This window comes from Colobus angolensis, unplaced genomic scaffold (genome assembly GCF_000951035.1).
Source record: "Colobus angolensis palliatus isolate OR3802 unplaced genomic scaffold, Cang.pa_1.0 Scaffold48, whole genome shotgun sequence".
NCBI lineage: Eukaryota > Metazoa > Chordata > Mammalia > Primates > Cercopithecidae > Colobus > Colobus angolensis.
Genome location: NW_012118265.1, coordinates 4142733 through 4160968, shown reverse-complemented (window position 1 = coordinate 4160968; position 18236 = coordinate 4142733). Strand labels below are relative to the sequence as shown.

The window sequence follows — 18236 nt, the reverse complement described above, 5'->3', positions numbered from 1 at the left end:
TCTCAGCCTTTTTTCCTAAGCAAACCAAAACTTAATAATAATGTGACAAATTCATTATATAACTTTTTTTTTTTTTTTTTTTGAGACGGAGTCTTGCTCTGCCGCCCAGGCTGGAGTGCAGTGGCCGGATCTCAGCTCACTGCAAGCTCTGCCTCCCGGGTTCACGCCATTCTCCTGTCTCAGCCTCCCGAGTAGCTGGGACTACAGGCGCCCGCCTCGTCGCCCGGCTAGTTTTTTGTATTTTTTTTTAGTAGAGACGGGGTTTCACCATATTAGCCAGGATGGTCTCGATCTCCTGACCTCATGATCCGCCCGTCTCGGCCTCCCAAAGTGCTGGGATTACAGGCTTGAGCCACCGCGCCCGGCCCCAATCATGTCATCAATGGTCTGTGTAAGTCATGATAAGAGGATTTCTTATATAACTTTTTTTTAAGAAATCCTCTTATCATGACTTACACAGACCGTTCATGACATGGTTGGACTTTCTGGTTTGTCCTGAATATCCCTCTCTCTTAAACAATCAGTCATTCTACTCTAGGACTAAATTTACCATATAAGATTCTTTCTTTCTCATTGAAATTATTTCTCTTTAAGCTTTCTTACAAAAAACAAGCAAACAAACCTCTTTATTTTTATAACTTTCTTTACATCTCTCTTATTTCCTGGTTCCTTTTACCTTGTTTAATACATGACCTTTAAATAAGCTTTGAATTAGACAAAAATTATTCACCTTTTTAAAAAGGACACCTGTTTTTTAAAAGAATATTTTCCTACAAATATATTTTTATTGGAAAATACCCAAATAATGAAATATCTATAATTTAACTTTAGATTCTAAATTATGATGAATTTGTCTACAAGTATTTATTCCATTACATTTACCTAATTATTTTAATTGTTTACCTGGATTATTTATGAAAACTGTGATAGTCATCATTTAAAGTTATGGAACTGCCATTGCAAAATTATAACTGAGACAGTGAAAAAGATTTGACCCAACTGATTCCATCTTGCTTTTAACCTCCAAGCTGTCCTTGTTCATTCCTGGGCATAGGCTGAACTAGCTTTGGGAGGAACCTAGTTTATAATTTAGCTTTGAAACAAAGATGATAACGGTCCTTTCCCAAAACAAACCTTACTGCCTGTGGACCAGACTGCCTAAAACCACAAGATTAGAAGTTATGGTAATCTTACTAAATTTAAGATGTAGCTATTTTTTATTAAATCAATATCAATGTCTTACTTATTAAAGATTATACAAGCAAAGATCATTTTGTCTTGGGCTGGGTTTATAGTTTTGTAACCCCTATGTCGGATTTTGACATCTTATAGTATTTGGCAGGGATAAGTATGAAATTGCTTGATTAATAAATGCAAACAAAAATGTATGTTGACAATTCTTAAGACATTTCTAATATTACTTTACCAATAATTGAAAAGCTAGTTTATTTATTAAAGATTTTACTGAAGTTATGTAAACGTGAAAAAGCATTTGACTAGTCTTTTCTTTTTTCCTGATAAAGTATTCGATTCAAGTGCTTTTATTTTTCTTTAAGCCAATTAATTAGAGTTGTTTTATATCTTTTCAGTAATGAAACACATACATAGATATATTAGGCATGCCAATAGAAGTACATCTTATAGACTAATGAAAACCTTTTTTTTTTCCCTATGTTAGACATTCAGATTCTTGATAACCTATTTCACAACCCTAGGCAGTTTTCAGCTAAATAGACTTAAATTTGCATATTAAAGGAAACAACTCATGTGAAAATCAAATAGCAAAATTTATATCATAACATATGGAGAGACAAAGTCTGGTGTGCTAGAGGGAGATTAAAGACGGATGCCGAATCAAACATAAAATTATAAAAATATTTCATAGTTTTGTATAAGGAGACCAATTTTATTTAGACAGTGACTACCTATCTTTTAACTGGATTGCTGAGCTCTAGGCAAAGCCCATGCCGAATCCTGGGTTTCCAAAAAGGGAGAATTATTGTGAGGCTAGACCACATCATGTTTTTACAGTGCATGTAAAAATTTAAACAAAGACATTTCTAAGTGCCTAAACTACACTCTTCTTTAAAAACCCAAGAGTAGCCTCTGTTGCAGTAACTATATTAGTCAATAAATCAGGTAACAATACCAAAGAAAGCAGTTTAAAAGCTGAACTGAACTTGTCTGTTTACACTCTTGGAGTTCCCATAGGGAAAAACAGCGGTCTCTCCCAAAGGGAGTCTGGTACCTTCTCTGTTTTCTTTAAGGGACCCCGGGCTATTATAAACTATTTTAGGCTCCTCATGCAGCAGAGGATACAAGAGAAAGGAGAGACAGCAGAAGTAAATGAAGAAAACAGAATTCAGTCAACTGAGAAGAAAAACACTTTTGCTCAAAAGAAAAGGGACAAGATTCTAGAAGGAAAAAAAATTAAAACATGAAGGCCTTTTAAATACAAGCACACACGTGCACATATACACACACACACATCTTGGATGTTAGCTTTTAATTAAGCTAATTTTAACCACTGAGCTTCTTTTAAAAAAATACTTTAAAATCTCATTACCATATTTCAGCTAGGAAAAATTACTGTTATTTCAGAAGTACCAAGTATCAAACCAGAAAGGACTTGATTTAGGAACAAAACGCAGGCTGTTGTGGTGGAAAAAATAAGGCAGAACCTTAGCTATGGAACTGCAGCATGAGGCAACAACCACTACTTTTGGTTTGGCCTGGCTAGCAAACAGGTGGCCTCATTATGTAAAGATATAAAATATATGTTATATAAAAGATATATGTTATATAAAATAGTTACCTGCCTTCCAGTGTCATGGAAGCAGGACAAAAATGACTTCCTTGTGTTGGAAGCAAGTAAAACTTCAAAAAAAGAGAAGTTGTACAGCAAAATAAACTTTAGATCATGACCAAACTTGAGATCAGGGATTCTCTGGATTCCAAGCCTCAGCAAATTGTCCTATTGGTTTGAGCCATACAGATAGCTCAAGCTAGTACCAACCACCAATAGAAGATTTGTCAAATATCAGGGTTACCTCCACTCAGAATTCCTCTGTGGTTACCAAAATGTGAACCCTGAAAATCTGAGACAGGCCTCAGTTAATTTAGAAAGTTTATTTTACCAAGGTTGAGGATGCGCACCTGTGACACAGCCTCAGGAGGTCCTGGCGACATGTGCCCAAGGTGGTCAGAGCACAGTTTAGTTTTATCCATTTTAGGGAGACATGAGACATCAATCAACATATGTAACGAACATTGGTTTCATCTGGAAAGGCGGGACAACTCAAACCTAGGAGGGGGCTTCCAGGTCGTAGGTAGAGAAGAGACAAATGGTTGCATTCTTTTGAGTTTCTTATTAGCCTCTCCAAAGGAGGCAATCAGATATGCATTAATCTCAGTGAGCAGAAGGGTGACATTGAATAGAATGGGAGGCAGGTTTTCCCTAAGCAGTTCCCAGTTTGACTTTTCCCTTTAGCTTAGTGATTTTGGGGCCCCAGTATATTTTCCTTTCCCATAAGATACCCAGTTTAGGGCATTTTGTTATGCAGCCCAAATGAACTAAGACAGCAATGTATCATGGACATCTTTCCATGTCAGGAATGATTGACCTAATTCTTTGAAATTACTGCATAATATTTCCTCATATACAGTTATTGTGAGTTATGTAATGCTAGATGTATTGGGGTTGTTCTTGGTTTTTTTTTTTTTTGTTTTTTTCTTTTTGAGCTCTTCCCTATAACAAATAATGTATTAGTAAAAATCTTTGTGCATTAATTTTTTAAAATACCTGTGCCGGCATTTCTATAGATAAAGATGCCTGAAACATCTTTAAAATATTTTCAGATGATCCACGTTGTCCCCCACCTCCCCAAAATAGATCAACTTCTTTTTTAAAAAAATTTATTTATTTATTTATTTACTTTCTGAGACAAGGTCTTGCTCTGTCACCCAGGCTTGAGTGCAGTGGCATGATCTCAGCTCACTAGAGCCTCAACCTCCTGCTCAGGTGATCCTCCCACCTTAACCCCCAGTAACTGGGACCGCAGGCATGCACCATCACAATCAGCTAATGTTTTAAAAGTTTTTCATAGAGACCAGGTCTCAATATTTTGCCCAGGCTGTTCTCAAACTCCTGGACTCAAGTAATATCCCCTACCTTGGCCTCCCAGAGTTCTGGGATTACAGGCATGAACCACCACACCCAGCCTGGATCAACTTCTGAAGCATATCTGTCTCCAACAGCAGCCCTTGCTCTCCTGGCTTTGCTAAGAAAATAAGTCCCTTGCACTTAAATAGCCTCTTTACTTTGCCTCTGTCCCCTTATAGGTTGCTCGCATTAGTTTTGCATCATTCCAATCCCATCTGCTTTAAATCTTCTAGACATTTACTCAAAGTTGCTGATTTGTGGATGGCCTTCATTCCCATTTCCAGTGCTGCTCTGGAATCTAGATAGAGTAATCCTGGTGGTTTACTTCACTGTCTTGAACTAGAATCCTCAGCACCCTCCTACCTGAAAAATCTCATGAAGAATAACAGACATAAAGTAGCCTGATGGTACTTAAAATAAGCAGAAAATAAAAGGGTATGCAAAGCATGATTATAACCAAGGAAAATATTAATCTGTAGCACAATAGTCCCCTCTTATCTACAGTTTCATCTTCTGTGGTTTCAGCTGCCTGCAGTCTGAAAACGTTAGTGGGAAATTTCTGAAATAATCAACACGTAACTTGTAAATTGCATGATATTCTGAGTAGAGTGATGAAGTCTCTCACTAGCCCACTCTGTCCTGCCTGGGACATGAATTATCTCTTTGTCTGTTGGAGTCACTTAGCAGCCTTCTGATTATCAGATGGACTGTAGTGGTATTGCAGCGCTTGCGTTCAAATAACCATTAATTTCTTTTTCTTTTATTTCATTTTATTTATTTTGAGACAAAAATTTGCTTGGTAGCCCACGTTGGAGTACAATGACACAATCTAGCTCACTGCAACTTCTGCCACGGGTTCTACAGGTGCCCGTCACCACACCTGGCTAATTTTTGTATTTTTAGTAGAGACAGGGTTTCGCCCTGTTGGCTAGGCTGGTCTTGAACTCCTGACCTGAAGGGGTCCACCCACCTTGGCCTCCCAAAGTGCTGGGAATACAGGTGTGAGCCACTGTACCTAGACCTCAGTTTCTTAATCATGGCCCCAAAGCTCAAGATAAGTGATGTTGGCAATTTGGACATGCCAAAGAGAATCCATAAAGTGTGTCCTTTAAGTGAAAAGGTAAAAGTTATTGACTTCATTTAAAAAAGAAAAAAATAGTATGCTGAGGTTGCTAATATACATGGTAAGAATGAATCTTCTATCTGTAAAATTGTGAAGGAAAAATAAATTTGTGCATAGTAGGGTCTGGTATACCTGCAGTTTGAGGCATCCACTCAGGATCTTGGAATGTATCCCCTGCAGATCAAGGGGGACTGCTGTATTCTAGGACTAGAAAAGAAGGGGAAACATGTCAAAATATGATATATAGAATGCTAACTTTCCTTTGTTTATTCCTTATTGTTGGCAAAATGTTATTTGGAAAAAGAGACAAAAGATTAAAAGACAAAAGAAACATAGTGAGGGTACTTATTTTTCCAAGAGATGTATATTCTTTTATAATCAGCTTCTTTTCTACTTTGTCAGATTGATGACACATGTACACTGTTTTCACAGGGAAGAAAACAGCCTCTAAAGTGAAGAAAGCTGAACCTGAATGTCTGGCATCTAAGTTAAGAGGTAAATACATGTTTGGCATCGTCTCCTTTTGCTGGCAAAGGTAAACTACCAGTAGGGAATCACCTGAACTTGCACAGAGCCCATCTGCTTTGAAAAAGGACTCACCTAAGAACAGGTGTAAGAAGGTGGCAAAAACGTCAGGGTTCAGGGCATCTGAACAGTGTGTGCGTGCTAAGCGAGGAGGATGATAGTGGGTGTGAATCTCCAAATTACAGAAGTGGAATGCACTGCACAAAGGCTTTAAACATTTCTTATAAATCTATTCTTTCTCTTCAGAAAAATGGGTAATTAATCCAGAAGAGCCAAAACTAAATATTTTGTATGAGCTGGAGGTAAGAAATGTTTATCATACTAACTAGTACACTGTTCTCATAGTAAAAATGGCTTATCCAGTCTTCAATTATTTCCCCTCGCCACCCCTTTCTCTGTTTAAATTTAGTTTAAGGAAGACTTCATAACACTATTCGAGCCTTCTCTAAGAACGTTACCCAGCGTTGGACCACCAACCATTCTGGCATACAAAGAAGAGAGCTCCAATTTAGACATTAACTTCAAGGTGATTTTAATTCATGTTTTTTATTATTACTCTTTTAAAATGACATTAAAAAATAATGATTTGCGCAATAGACAGTGAAAAGGCTCTAAAAGGAAAAAAAAAAGCCAAAGAGCTCAATTACTTAGAATAGCACTTACAGTGACTGTGTTAGTTGCCTAGGGCTGCTATAACTAGTACCACAAACTGAGTGGCTTAAAACAACAGAAACTTACTGTCTTCTAGTTATGGAGGCTAGAAGTTCGAAATCAGTGTTTTGGCAGGGCCAATATATAGGGGCGAATCCTACCTTCCCTCTTCCTAGCTTGTGGTTGTGGCAGCAGTTTTGGCATTCCTGGCTTGCAGCTGCATCACTCCAATCTCTGCCTCAGTTGTCACAGCGTTCTCTCTGTGTGTCTGGGTCCAAATATCTCCCTTTTCTAAGGACACCAAGTCCAGTTGGATTTGGGCCCACTCTAATGACCTCATCTTAACTTGATTACATTTGCACAGACTATTTCTCAATAAGGTCACATTCACAGGTAGCAGGAGTTAGGACTTCAATGTATCTTTTTGGGATACACAATTCAACCCCTAAGAGTGGCCGCAAAGCCTGGAAACAGGCCAGACGCAGTGGCTCACACCTGTAATCCCAGCACTTTGGGAGGCTGAAACAGATCACTTGAGAACAGCCTGGGTGACAGAGAGAGACCCTGTCTTTAAAAAAATAATAATTATTATTTTATTATTATTTTTCGAGACAAGGTCTTGCTGTGTCACCCAGGCTACAGTGTAAGTGACACGATTGTGGTTCACTATAGTCTCAACCTCCCGGGCTCAAGCAATCCTCTCACCTCCTCCTCCCAGGTAGCTGAGACCACAGGTGGCACCACTATGCCTAGCTAATTTTTTAAATATTTTGCAGAGATGGGTCTTACTATGTTTCCCAGGCTTATTATTAAAAAAAAGAAGAAGAAGAAGAAAAAGAAAAAGAACAAAGCCTGGAAACATGGGTGAATATTTGCCATATTTGGTCATGTGAAGTGACCAGTTAATTCCTGTACTTGAAGGGCAAGAGAAAGGTTACCTCAAGTAATTCCAATAAGATGGTGCACCACCACACTGCCGCTAGAGGGGTGAGGGACTGACTGGTGGAATGGTTGTTTCCAAACCTGGATTGGATGCCATGGCCATGTGGAGAGAATTGCTCACTCCCCAGATCTGAGAACCCTTGATAACTTCTTCTTGGGCATAGTAAAGGTGCAGGTTTATTCATTAACAATAAGGGGCACGAATCATGCAAGGCAACACATCATGGATGCACGCGTAGAGATTAGTGGAAATGCTGTATGGATGTGCTGAGGTGGTGTTCATTGCTGTTTTGTACAGCACATTGAGCTATGCAATCTAGTGAGGGGAAACATTAAGTATATCATGTAATATAATATCTATAAACATTTACTCTTTATATTTACCCAGGTCACATTATGGTCACTCAACAGACTCTTCAGGCTGATATTCTTTTTTCTTTTTATTTATTTATTTAAAAGATGTGGTCTCACTATATTGCCCAGGGTGAGCTGAACTCCTGGGCTCAAGCAATATCCCTACTTTTGCCTCCCAAAATTCTGGGATTACAGGCATGAGCCATCACTCCCGGCCCTGAGATTCTTTTTTTAAATGTAGCACCTCCCTTTTTCCGCACCACAAAGGCTTGTATCTAGGGATGTCTCTGAGGTTATACTCTCCTCCCGCAACACCCAGAGATGGGTCTTACCATGGGGAAGGCCTTGCAGCTTCTCCCCCAAGATGTCCCTAAACTTGGACGAGGTTGACACTTGGATGAGGCTAGCTCCTCCTGCTCCTCAGCAGGTCTTTCAGGTCTAGTGTTGATGCCAATCTAGTGCAGGGGTAGCAGCAGCTGGCTTGCTCAGCTCTTCTCTCTAGCACACCCTCTTCAGGTGAAGATCCCAATTCCCCTCATGGTCTTTTTGTTTTTGTTTTTGTTTTTGTTTTGAGATGGAACCTCACTCTGTCACCCAAGCTGGAGTGCTGGAGTGCAGTGACGTGATCTCAGCTCGCTGCAACCTCTGCCTCCCGGGTTCAAGCAATCCTCTCACCTCAGCCTCGCTAGTACCTGGGACTACAGGCACACACCACCATGCCTGGCTAATTTTTGAATTTTTAGCAGAGACAGGGTTTACCATGGTGATCAGGCTGGTTTCAAATTCCTAACCTCAGGTGATCGGCCTGCCTTGGCCTCCCAGAGTGCTGGGATTACAGGTGTGAGCCACCGTGCCCAGCCTCCCTCATGGTCTTTTGAAGTATCTCCATCTTGCTTCACCCCAAGCTGAGGGTGAAAGGACAACGGACTGAGGGGTTCACTACCAAGTCCCTTGTATGGAGCAGGTTGTGAATGGCTTGGTATTGCCCAGCTCTCTTTCTCCCCTACTCCATCATTTGATAGCTATCCTAGATTTACCTCCATCATCTCTCTAGAGTAAGACTTCCCTCTCCAAGCATTCTGCTTTTAGCAATGTGCAGTACTTACTGTTGGGGAGTTTCAGTGGCCTAAATATGTTGGACCTTACTCTGGGGTAGTGAATCCCTGGCTGCACTGGCCACCTTAGTCACTTTTTAGCCCTATGTTAGGCATTTTTGCCAGTCTCAGAGAATGGTTTCCATGCCATATACAGATGCCCTGGTGGTGTTAATGGTCTGCAAGTCATGATCTAGGTCTCTTCCTGGAGGCCTGTACTGAGGCTTGGCTGCTTACCTGCTCAGGAGCCTGTGCAGTCACAGACATGACCTCAGGTCATTGACATGGCCACAGTGTATCAGCTCCACATTGGGTCAGCTGAGCCCCTAACTCCCAATCTCTCCCTTGTTTTGCCTCCCCTCCTCCTCCCTATCCTGAATTACCTTCACAATACAGACAAAATTCAGAGCTCCCACCTAGGCTCCCCTGGAGAAGGGACTCTCGTTTATTTTAGAAAGTTGGTCATTGTACATGTTGACCTACACACTAATATCAAGGTGTTTTCTTACTTGTCACTTCTTGAAAGAGTTAATGATGTTCAAATACCTTAGACCATTTGCATAAAATCCAGTGTGTGTTATCCTTGTCTCTTGCATCTAGGTATATAATACACATTCCCCTCCCCAACAAGAGACTCTGGTATCCACAGTGAATTTATTTCTGCAACTTTCTTCTTATACGAGGGAGGCATCCCGAAGACCACACACTTCCTAATAGGCTCAGCTCTGCTCCGGGGAATTGCACCAGACAAAGACCTGCAAAACACCACCTCAGGCTCCTCAAGCCTCACCAGCCCTTAAATGGAAGTGATATCACATCCTGGCACATCTCATCACCGCTGCTGTTGCATTCACTGACCATGCCCAGGGTTGTGCTCCTGCTGCTCTCAGAGCCTCTGGGCCTCTTTGTAGGGACTTCTTTAATTTTTTCCTCTCTCTCTGAAGGATGAAGAGGAAGAGACATCACCCAAATGTGAATTTTGTGGAAGCGATCTAAGAGCATTTTTTTCTAATGTGGATGTTTGCTCTGAATCAAAGGGGCATGTAAGTTCTAAGGCAGGTTTACTGTGGAAATAGTATTATCTTTAAACATATGTAGTATTTTCTCTTGCATCTTTCCCCGGCGTTACCATTTTTAAAAGAGTTAGGTCAGGCTTACTTTGGAAGGCCGAGGTGGTTGGATTGCCTGAGCTCAGGAGGTCGAGACCACCCTGGGCAACACGGTGAAACCCTATCACTACTAAAATACAAAAAATTAGCCGGTGTGGCAGCGTTCACCTGTAGTCCCAGCTACTTCGGAGGCTGCGGCAGGAGAATTGCTTGAACCTAGGAGGCGGAGGTTGCAGTGAGCTGAGGTGACACCACTGCACTCCAGGCTGGGCAACAGAGTGAGACTCCGTCTCCAAAAAAAAAAAAAGAGTTGTGTCTTAGCTGTCAGGGAAATGCAAATCACAAGCACAATGGGATACCACTTCACACCCACTAGGATGGGTATAATTTCAAAGCAGATAGCAACAAGTGTTGATAAAGATGTAGAGAAATTAGAAACCACATGTACTGCTGAGGGGGAATATAAAATGGTGCATCACTTTGGAAAACAGTCTAGTAGTTCCTTGAAAGGCTCAACATACGGTAACCATATGCCATCAGTTCTATTCCTAGGTTTATATCCAAGAAAATGGCAACATATGTCCACACAAAAACTTGTACAAAAATGTTCACAGCGGCATGATTCATAATAACCAAAATATAGAAACAACCCGACTGTCCATCAATGGATGAATAAAATGTGGTATATCCATACCATGAAATATTATTCAACCATAAAAAGACATATGAAGTACTGAAACATGTTACCATATGGACAAACCCTGAAAACATTATGCTAAGTGAAAGAAGCCAGACATAAAGAGTGCCACATGTTACATGGTTCCATTTTATAAACTATACAGAACAGGAAAATTTAGAGACAGAATGTAAATTAGTGGTTGCCAGAGGCTGTGAAGAAGAAAGGAGAGGAAGTGACTGTTAGTGAGGACAGGTTTCAGATTCTAAAATTGATTGTGATGATGATTGTACAACTCTGTGAATATACTAAAACAAATGAATTGTACTTTTTAAATGGGTGAATTGTATGGTATGTGAGTTATATCTTAATAAAGCTATTACCAGAATAAAAACTTATGATAGATTGTTATCCAAACCTTGTTAGTCATTTTTATCCCCTCTAATCATCTTCATCTAGGACTGATGAGATGAAAGTAACTTCTGTGTTTTCCAGGCCTCCTGCTGTATTGCTTTCCAAAATCTGATTGATTATATCTATGAGGAACAAATAAAAATAAAATCCCCTAAAGCTGAATTAATTGCTATTGACCCTCATGCAGCCCATGACAGTGAGGTCGACAGACTCAAGGCAAAAGAAAAAGCCCTGCAAAGGTAACATCGAGCCTTTGATACCGAAACTCACACAGGCCAACTTAATTGGAGCTTTTTTTGTAAATGAACCTCAGTTTTTCAAGATATATAGTTTTGAAGATGTATTTCCTAGATTCACAAGTAATAACAGATCAAACAGACAAGGATGGCATTTAAGCAGCTGAATTTTGTAGTAGACTGTTTTAAGCTTCAACCACATTTCAGATTTATGCCTGATGTTTTTTGATTTTGTAGGAAACAGGAGCAACGAATGGCCAGACATTTTGCAATAATATCAAGGGAACAGAGTCATTTCTCTGAAGATGGTGAGTTCATCAGTGCTGATCTGATAGACCTGCTGTACAACGTCAGAAAGCTCAGATGTTTAACCAAAAGATGAAATGGGTGTATTTTAAAAATAGTATTGGCCAGATGCAGTGACTCACACCTGTAATCCCAACACTTTGGGAAGCCAAAGTGGGAGAATCACTTGAGCCCAGAAGTTCGAGACCAGTCTGGGTAAAATAGTGAGATCCCGTCTCTATAAAAAATAATAATAAGTAGTAGTATTGAAAATTTTTTATTTCTAAGTACAGTATAGCCTGTATCCATCAAAATGGCTCAAAAAAGCTAGTGTTTCCAGCCATCTGGTTTTTGGAATTTTCAGTCTTCATCTCGTTGTTATTATTCATTGAAATAAACTAGTAACACCTATAGAGCATTTTACAGTTAACTACAAAGAGCTTTCAAGTTCATTGTCTCATATTTTATTAAGCATACTTTCCATTTTGTTTTCAAGCTTGGGTATAGAAAATCTGTCAAAAATAAGTCAACTTGGCCGGGCGCAGTGGTTAACGCCTGTAATCCCAGCACTTTGGGAGACCGAGGCAGGTGGATCGCCTGAGGTCAGGAGTTCGAGACTGGCCTCGCCAACCAACATAGTGAAACCCCCATCTCTACTAAAAATACAAAAGTTAGCTGGCATGGTGGCAGGCGCCTGCAATCCCAGCTACTCAGGAGACTGAGGCAGGAGAATCACTTGAACCTGGGAGGCGGAGGTTACAGTGAGCTGGGATCGTGCCATTGCACTCCAGCCTGGTCAACAAGAGCAAAACTCCTGTCTCAAAAAACAAAGAAAAAAAAAACAGCTTATTTTCTTCATATATTAGTTGTTGTGTAAGTCAGCTTGCTAGTATCACTGTAGTTCTGGTACAGTTGAAGAAACACTGAGTTTAGAATCAGAAGTCCTGGATTTATATCCTTGCTTTTCTCCTTATAGGCTGTCTGATTCGGGGTAAATGACTTAATCTTTCTGGGCATCAGGCTCCTCTTCTACCACCCAGAGCTACTGAAAAGATACTTAGATGGGAGCTAAGCTATGAGGACACAAAGGCATAAGAATGACACAGTGGACTTTAGGGATTCAGGGGGAAAAGGTGGGAGGGTGGTGGGGGTTAAAAGACTTCACATCACTGCTCAGGTGGTAAGTGCACCTAAATCTCAGAAATCGCCACTAAAGAACTTATTCATGTAACCAAACACCACCTGTTCCCCAAAAACCTATTAAAATAATAAAATAAAAATGAATAAAAATAAAAGTTGAACTGCCAAAAAAAAAAAAAAGATACTTAGAGAAGATACATTTTTATTTATTTTTGTAACTAAATCCCTAATATAAAGTTTCCTGATATCCAACTGTTAGAGTGTCAGTTCTACTAGAACTAAGGCCAGAAAGTTCCACTTAATGAAAATTGTCATTTTTTAAATTTCTTTCTGTTTTCTTTTTGTTTGTTTTGAGACAGAGTCCTGCTCTGTCACCCAGGCTGGAGTGCAGTGCAGTGGCACGATCTTGGCTCACTGCAACCTCTGCCTCCCAGTTCAAGCAATTTTCCTGCCTCAGCCTCACAAGCAGCTGGGATTACAGGCACATGCCACCACACCTGGTTAATGAATGTATTTTTGGTAGAGATGGGGTTTGACCATGTTGGCCAGACTGGTCTCAAACTCCTGACCTCATGCAATCCACCCGCCTCAACCTCCCAAAGTTCTGGGATTACAGGCGTGAGCCACTGCACCCAGTCTCATTTTTCTTCTTTTAATGAAGGAATGTTCTCATTTTTTGACAAAGGGGAATAATAAAATTTTTAAAGATGATGAAAAATTTGAATATAAAAATTTCTTATGAATCAGTGTATTTATATTGGAGTTTGAAATTTCATTTTAGAAAAGAGGCTTTAGAAAATTTAAAACATGTATGTATTTCTATGTGATTCTTTTCCCACTAGATTCAAAGCGCTTAAAAACAATTTCTTATCAACTTTCTGTGGATATTCCAGAAAAACAGACAATTGATGACATTGTATTTGATTTTCAACTAAGAAACAGTAACATGTCCATCATTTGTTGTGATTCTCGGATAGCATGTGGAAAGGTAATGAACTTGTAATTTTTTTACTTGGTATTTAAAAAAAACACTTTAACCTAAAATTATATAATCTTTCATGAAGCTTGGCTACATGATGCATTTAACTAGTTGTCAAAAAGAATTGGTACAGACTTGGCCTTTTTACTTCTACTAGACTTTATAACAATGTCTTATGTTTGGGTTAAAGCCTTTTTACTTTAAAATGTAAGAGTTGCGTATTAGAGAACATTTGGAACCCTTAGAAAATTAAAAGGAAAGGAAGAAAATTACCAAAAGTCTCAATCACTTCTCCCAAAACATTAATATTTCAATATTTTCTAGACTTGCACTGCCCAATATGGTAGCAATACTACCTTTGGCTATTTAGATTTAAATTAAATTAAATTAAAAATGTAATTTCTCAGTCACACTAGCCATTCCACAAGTCTTAGATAGCTACATGTAACTTGTGGCTACTGAACTGCAGTGATGATATAGAACATTTTTCTTGTAATCAAAAGTTATATTAACACTGTTCTAGATGGTTTTCCTTGCATGGGTTTTTGTTAACATACTTATATCTCTTTTTTAACTTAATTATAGAAACCAGTTTTCCAAGACCAGGTACATTGGCTCACACCTTTAATCCTAGCACTTTGGGAAGCCAAAGCAGGCAGATTGCTGGACTCCAGAGGTTCAAGACCAGCCTGGACAACAAGACAAAACCCCATCTCTACAAAATATAGAAAACTTAGCTGTGCATGTTGACATGCACCTGTAGTCCCAGCTACTTGGGGTGCTGAGGCAGGAGGATCCGTTGAGCCTAAGGGCAGAGGTTGCAGTGAACCAAGTTTGTGCCACTGCACTCCAGCCTGGGTAACAGAGCAAGACCCTGTCTAAAAAAAAAAAAATTCATGATATTATATAGCTTACATTAATATTATTTTAATAGCTATATAATTTATCATGTAGTTTAACCCATTTTTCTGTTCTTGGACATACTGATTCTTAACAATTTTTTGCTATATAAATGCCATTTCTTTAAATATCCTTGTATGTAAGTACATTTCTATGTAAGTATAGTCCCTCAGAATAGACTTCTCAGAATTAAATTACTGAGACCTGGTTTGTTTATCTTGGGAGATATAGAATTTAAGGGGTGAACCAGGCAAACTGGCTTGCACCTGTAATGCCAGCTACTCAGGAGGCTAAGGTGGGAGGATCACTTGAGGCCAGGAGTTTGAAACCAGCCTGAGCAACATAGCAAAATCCCATCTCTAAAAAAATTTTTTGGCTGGGTGTGTTGGCTCACGCCTGTGAGCCCTAGCACTTGGGGAGACCAAGGTGGGTGGACTGCCTGAGCTCAGGAGTTCGAGACCAGCCTGGGCAACATGGTGAAACTGCATCTCTACTAAAATACAAAAATTAGCTGGGCAAGGTGGCGGGCACCTGTAATCCCAGCTACTCGGGAGGCTGAGGCAGAGAATTGCTTAAACCTGGGAGGCAGAGGTTGCACTGAGCCCAGATCACACCACTGCACTCCAGCCTGGGCAATGGAGCAAGACTCCGTCTCAAAAAAAAAAAAATTTTTTTTTTAGTTAATTAGCTGGGCATGGCAGCACATGCCTGCAGGCCCATCTACTTGGGAAGTTGAGGCAGGAGAATCACCTGAGCTGAGGAGTTTGAGACAGCAGTGAGCTATGATCATGCACTCCAGCCTGGGTGACAGAGCAAAACCCATCTCAAAACAAACAAACAAACAAAAAGAATATAAGGGATGTCAGTAAACCCAGGTGCCTGGCAGAAGTAAATCCAAACTATCTTTGGAGGAAGGTCACTAATTCAACCTTCAAATCACACCTACAAATTATTTTTCAAGTTCAGTTACCAGCATACAGTGAAAAATAACCAAGAACACAAGAAAACTTAACAATACAAGTAAAAATCCAGAGGAATAATAATCAATAAGAAGAGACCTGAAAAGACTTTGGAAAATGAGGAAGTCTAACTGTGATCATGAAAATAAGAGATCAGCTTGAAGATATATGAAGGGAAGAGAAAACTATAAACTGATGTAGCAAATTTGAAATGGAAAAAAATGAACTGAAATGAAAATGAAAACTGCAACAACTGAAATGAAAAATACAAAATCGAAATTAAAAACTTGAAAGATGAGAGCTGAAAGCAGGTTAGACTCCACTAAAGAAAGAACCAATGCCCAGGAAGAAAGGTTGAAAAGAAAAAATACCAAAATTCATTATGGGAATAAAAAAAAAAAGGCAAGAAACACAAGACAGAGCGTATGGTACAAAAACAAAATGAGAGGTCTAACGTGCATTTATTCAAAATCCCAGAAGGAGAGAAAAAAAGATAATCAGGCAGTGCTAATATTTTAAAAGATAATAGATGATAATTTTTCAAAACTGATAAAAGAGACCCATTGACAGGTTTAAGAATCCCAGTGATCTCAAGCAGTACGAGAAAAAGAAAATTCTAGACACATTATAGTGAAACTGCAGAAAACTAAAGACCGAAAACAAAACAAAAAAAAAAGGAAAGAAAGAATTCTTAGAAGTAACAGAGGAAAAAAAGTTCAGGTTACATTTAAAAGAAAACAGACTGGCAGATAACCTCCCAATAGCAACAATAGAGGCTCAAAGGCAATGGAATGTCTTCAGTGTGGTGAAAGAAAACAATGGCCAATCTAGAATTCTATACCCAGTTAAAATGTATTTCAAGAAAGTGTAAGATAGGTCAGGTGCAGTGGCTCACACCTGTAATCCCAGCTCTCTAGGAGACCAAAGCAGGCAGACCACCTGAGGTAGGGAGTTTGAGACTAGCCTGACCAACACAGTGAAACCCCATCTCTACTAAAAATACAAAGATTAGCCAGGCATGGTGGCACATGCCTGTAATCCCAGCTACTTAGGAGGCTGAGGCAGGAAAATCACTTGAACCTAGGAGGTGGAGGTTGCAGTGAGTCGAGATCTTACCACTGCACACCAGCCTGGGCAACAGAGCAAGACTCTGTCTCAAAAAAAAAAAAAAAAGTGTAAGATAAAGATAAGAGGATCACTTTATAAGATAAAGATAAAGATGATCACTTTTTAATTGACAAAATTTCAATCCACCAGTAAGATATAGCATTACAAAATATATTGTCCATATTAGCACAGCCTCAAAAATATATGAAGCAAAATTTCACAGAAGCGAAAGGAAAAATAAAGAAAACCGTATTCATAATGAGATATTTTAGCCTACCTCTTCCTTTTTAGAGATGACACTCTTTGATCATTCTTTCCAGAGTGATCTATAGATCCAATATAATCTCAGATTCTAACAAGATTGCCTATGTGTGTGTATTGGGGGAAGGGAAGTCTTGACAACTTGATTCTAAAATGTATGTGGAAATATAAAGAACCTAGAGTAACCAAAACACTCTTGAAGAAGAAGAGGCTGAGGAGAGGAGGATGTGTTCTACCAACTATTAAGATCTATTACAAGATATAGTAATTAAGGCAGTATAGTATTGGGGCAGGATAAACAAGGAAATCCATATGCATAATAGAGTCCAGAAACAGACTCATGCACGCATGAATATCTGATTTATGATAGCAATGGCACTGCACATTGTGCAGGGGCTGGTTTTTGTCTGCTTTTGTTTTGTTCTTATAGTAACATTTATAAAAAAAAAAAAATTAAAATCGATATGTAATGTCAGATTTCTGCCAGAAGGATTTTTATCAAGTTATACTTGCAAGGGTTAGGGACAATCTGTTAATAATTGCTAAGGGTTGTCTCCTGTTGTTGAAGCAGGGCCAAAATTTAAATTAATAAATGGTTTGTATGACTGTCTAGTAACCAGCTGATGTCCATTGTTGTCTTACTTACGACTTTATGTCCGAAATAATTAAGTGGCTTTTCTTTTCTGTGGTGTACAGGTTGTCAGGAATGAGCTCTTGGAGAAGCATTACAAACATGGGAGCAAGTTTCTAACTTCATTTCCAGATGGGACAACACAAATATTGTATCCTCTTTCAGCAAGTTATTTGTATTAGCTTTATTACTTCAAAAAAGAGAAGGGTAAAGGAAGGAAATACATGGCCAGGTGCAGCGGCTCACGCCTATAATGCCAGCACTGTGGGAGGCCGAGGCGGGCAGATCACTTGAGCTCAGGAGGTTGAGACCAGCCTGGGCAACATGGCAAAACTCTGTCTCCACAAAATGTTAGCTGGGTGTGGTGGCACATGCCTGTAGTCTCAGCTACTCGGGAGACTGAAGTAGGAGGATCACCTGGGCTCAGGAGGTGGAGGCTGCAGTGAACTGAGATTGTGCCACTGCACTCCAGCATGGGCAATAAAGTGGGACCCTGTCTCAGAAAAACAAAAACAAAAACACAGAAAAAGATAAAGATCCAGCGTAATTGAAAAATAGAAATTTTAATTAAAAAGACAAATAAATAGAAAGATAAAAGGAAACTATAAAGAAACTATATTGGCTGAGCATGGTGACTTATGCTTATAATCCCAGCACTTTGGGAGGCTGAGGCAGGAGGGTTACTTGA

The 18236-nt window shown here is 39.4% G+C and overlaps 1 protein-coding gene across 1 annotated transcript in view; it reads left to right on the top strand.

The window, feature by feature from the left end:
* Window positions 1-18236, top strand: part of ERICH6 (glutamate-rich 6) — a 47076-nt gene that overhangs the window by 15288 nt on the left and 13552 nt on the right. Inside the window, exons 4-11 of the mRNA XM_011958954.1 lie at window positions 5718-5780; window positions 6057-6112; window positions 6220-6336; window positions 9796-9894; window positions 11132-11289; window positions 11524-11594; window positions 13554-13699; window positions 17614-17699. Coding sequence (XP_011814344.1) covers window positions 5718-5780; window positions 6057-6112; window positions 6220-6336; window positions 9796-9894; window positions 11132-11289; window positions 11524-11594; window positions 13554-13699; window positions 17614-17699 — 796 coding nt within the window. The remainder of the gene's footprint in view (window positions 1-5717; window positions 5781-6056; window positions 6113-6219; window positions 6337-9795; window positions 9895-11131; window positions 11290-11523; window positions 11595-13553; window positions 13700-17613; window positions 17700-18236) is intronic.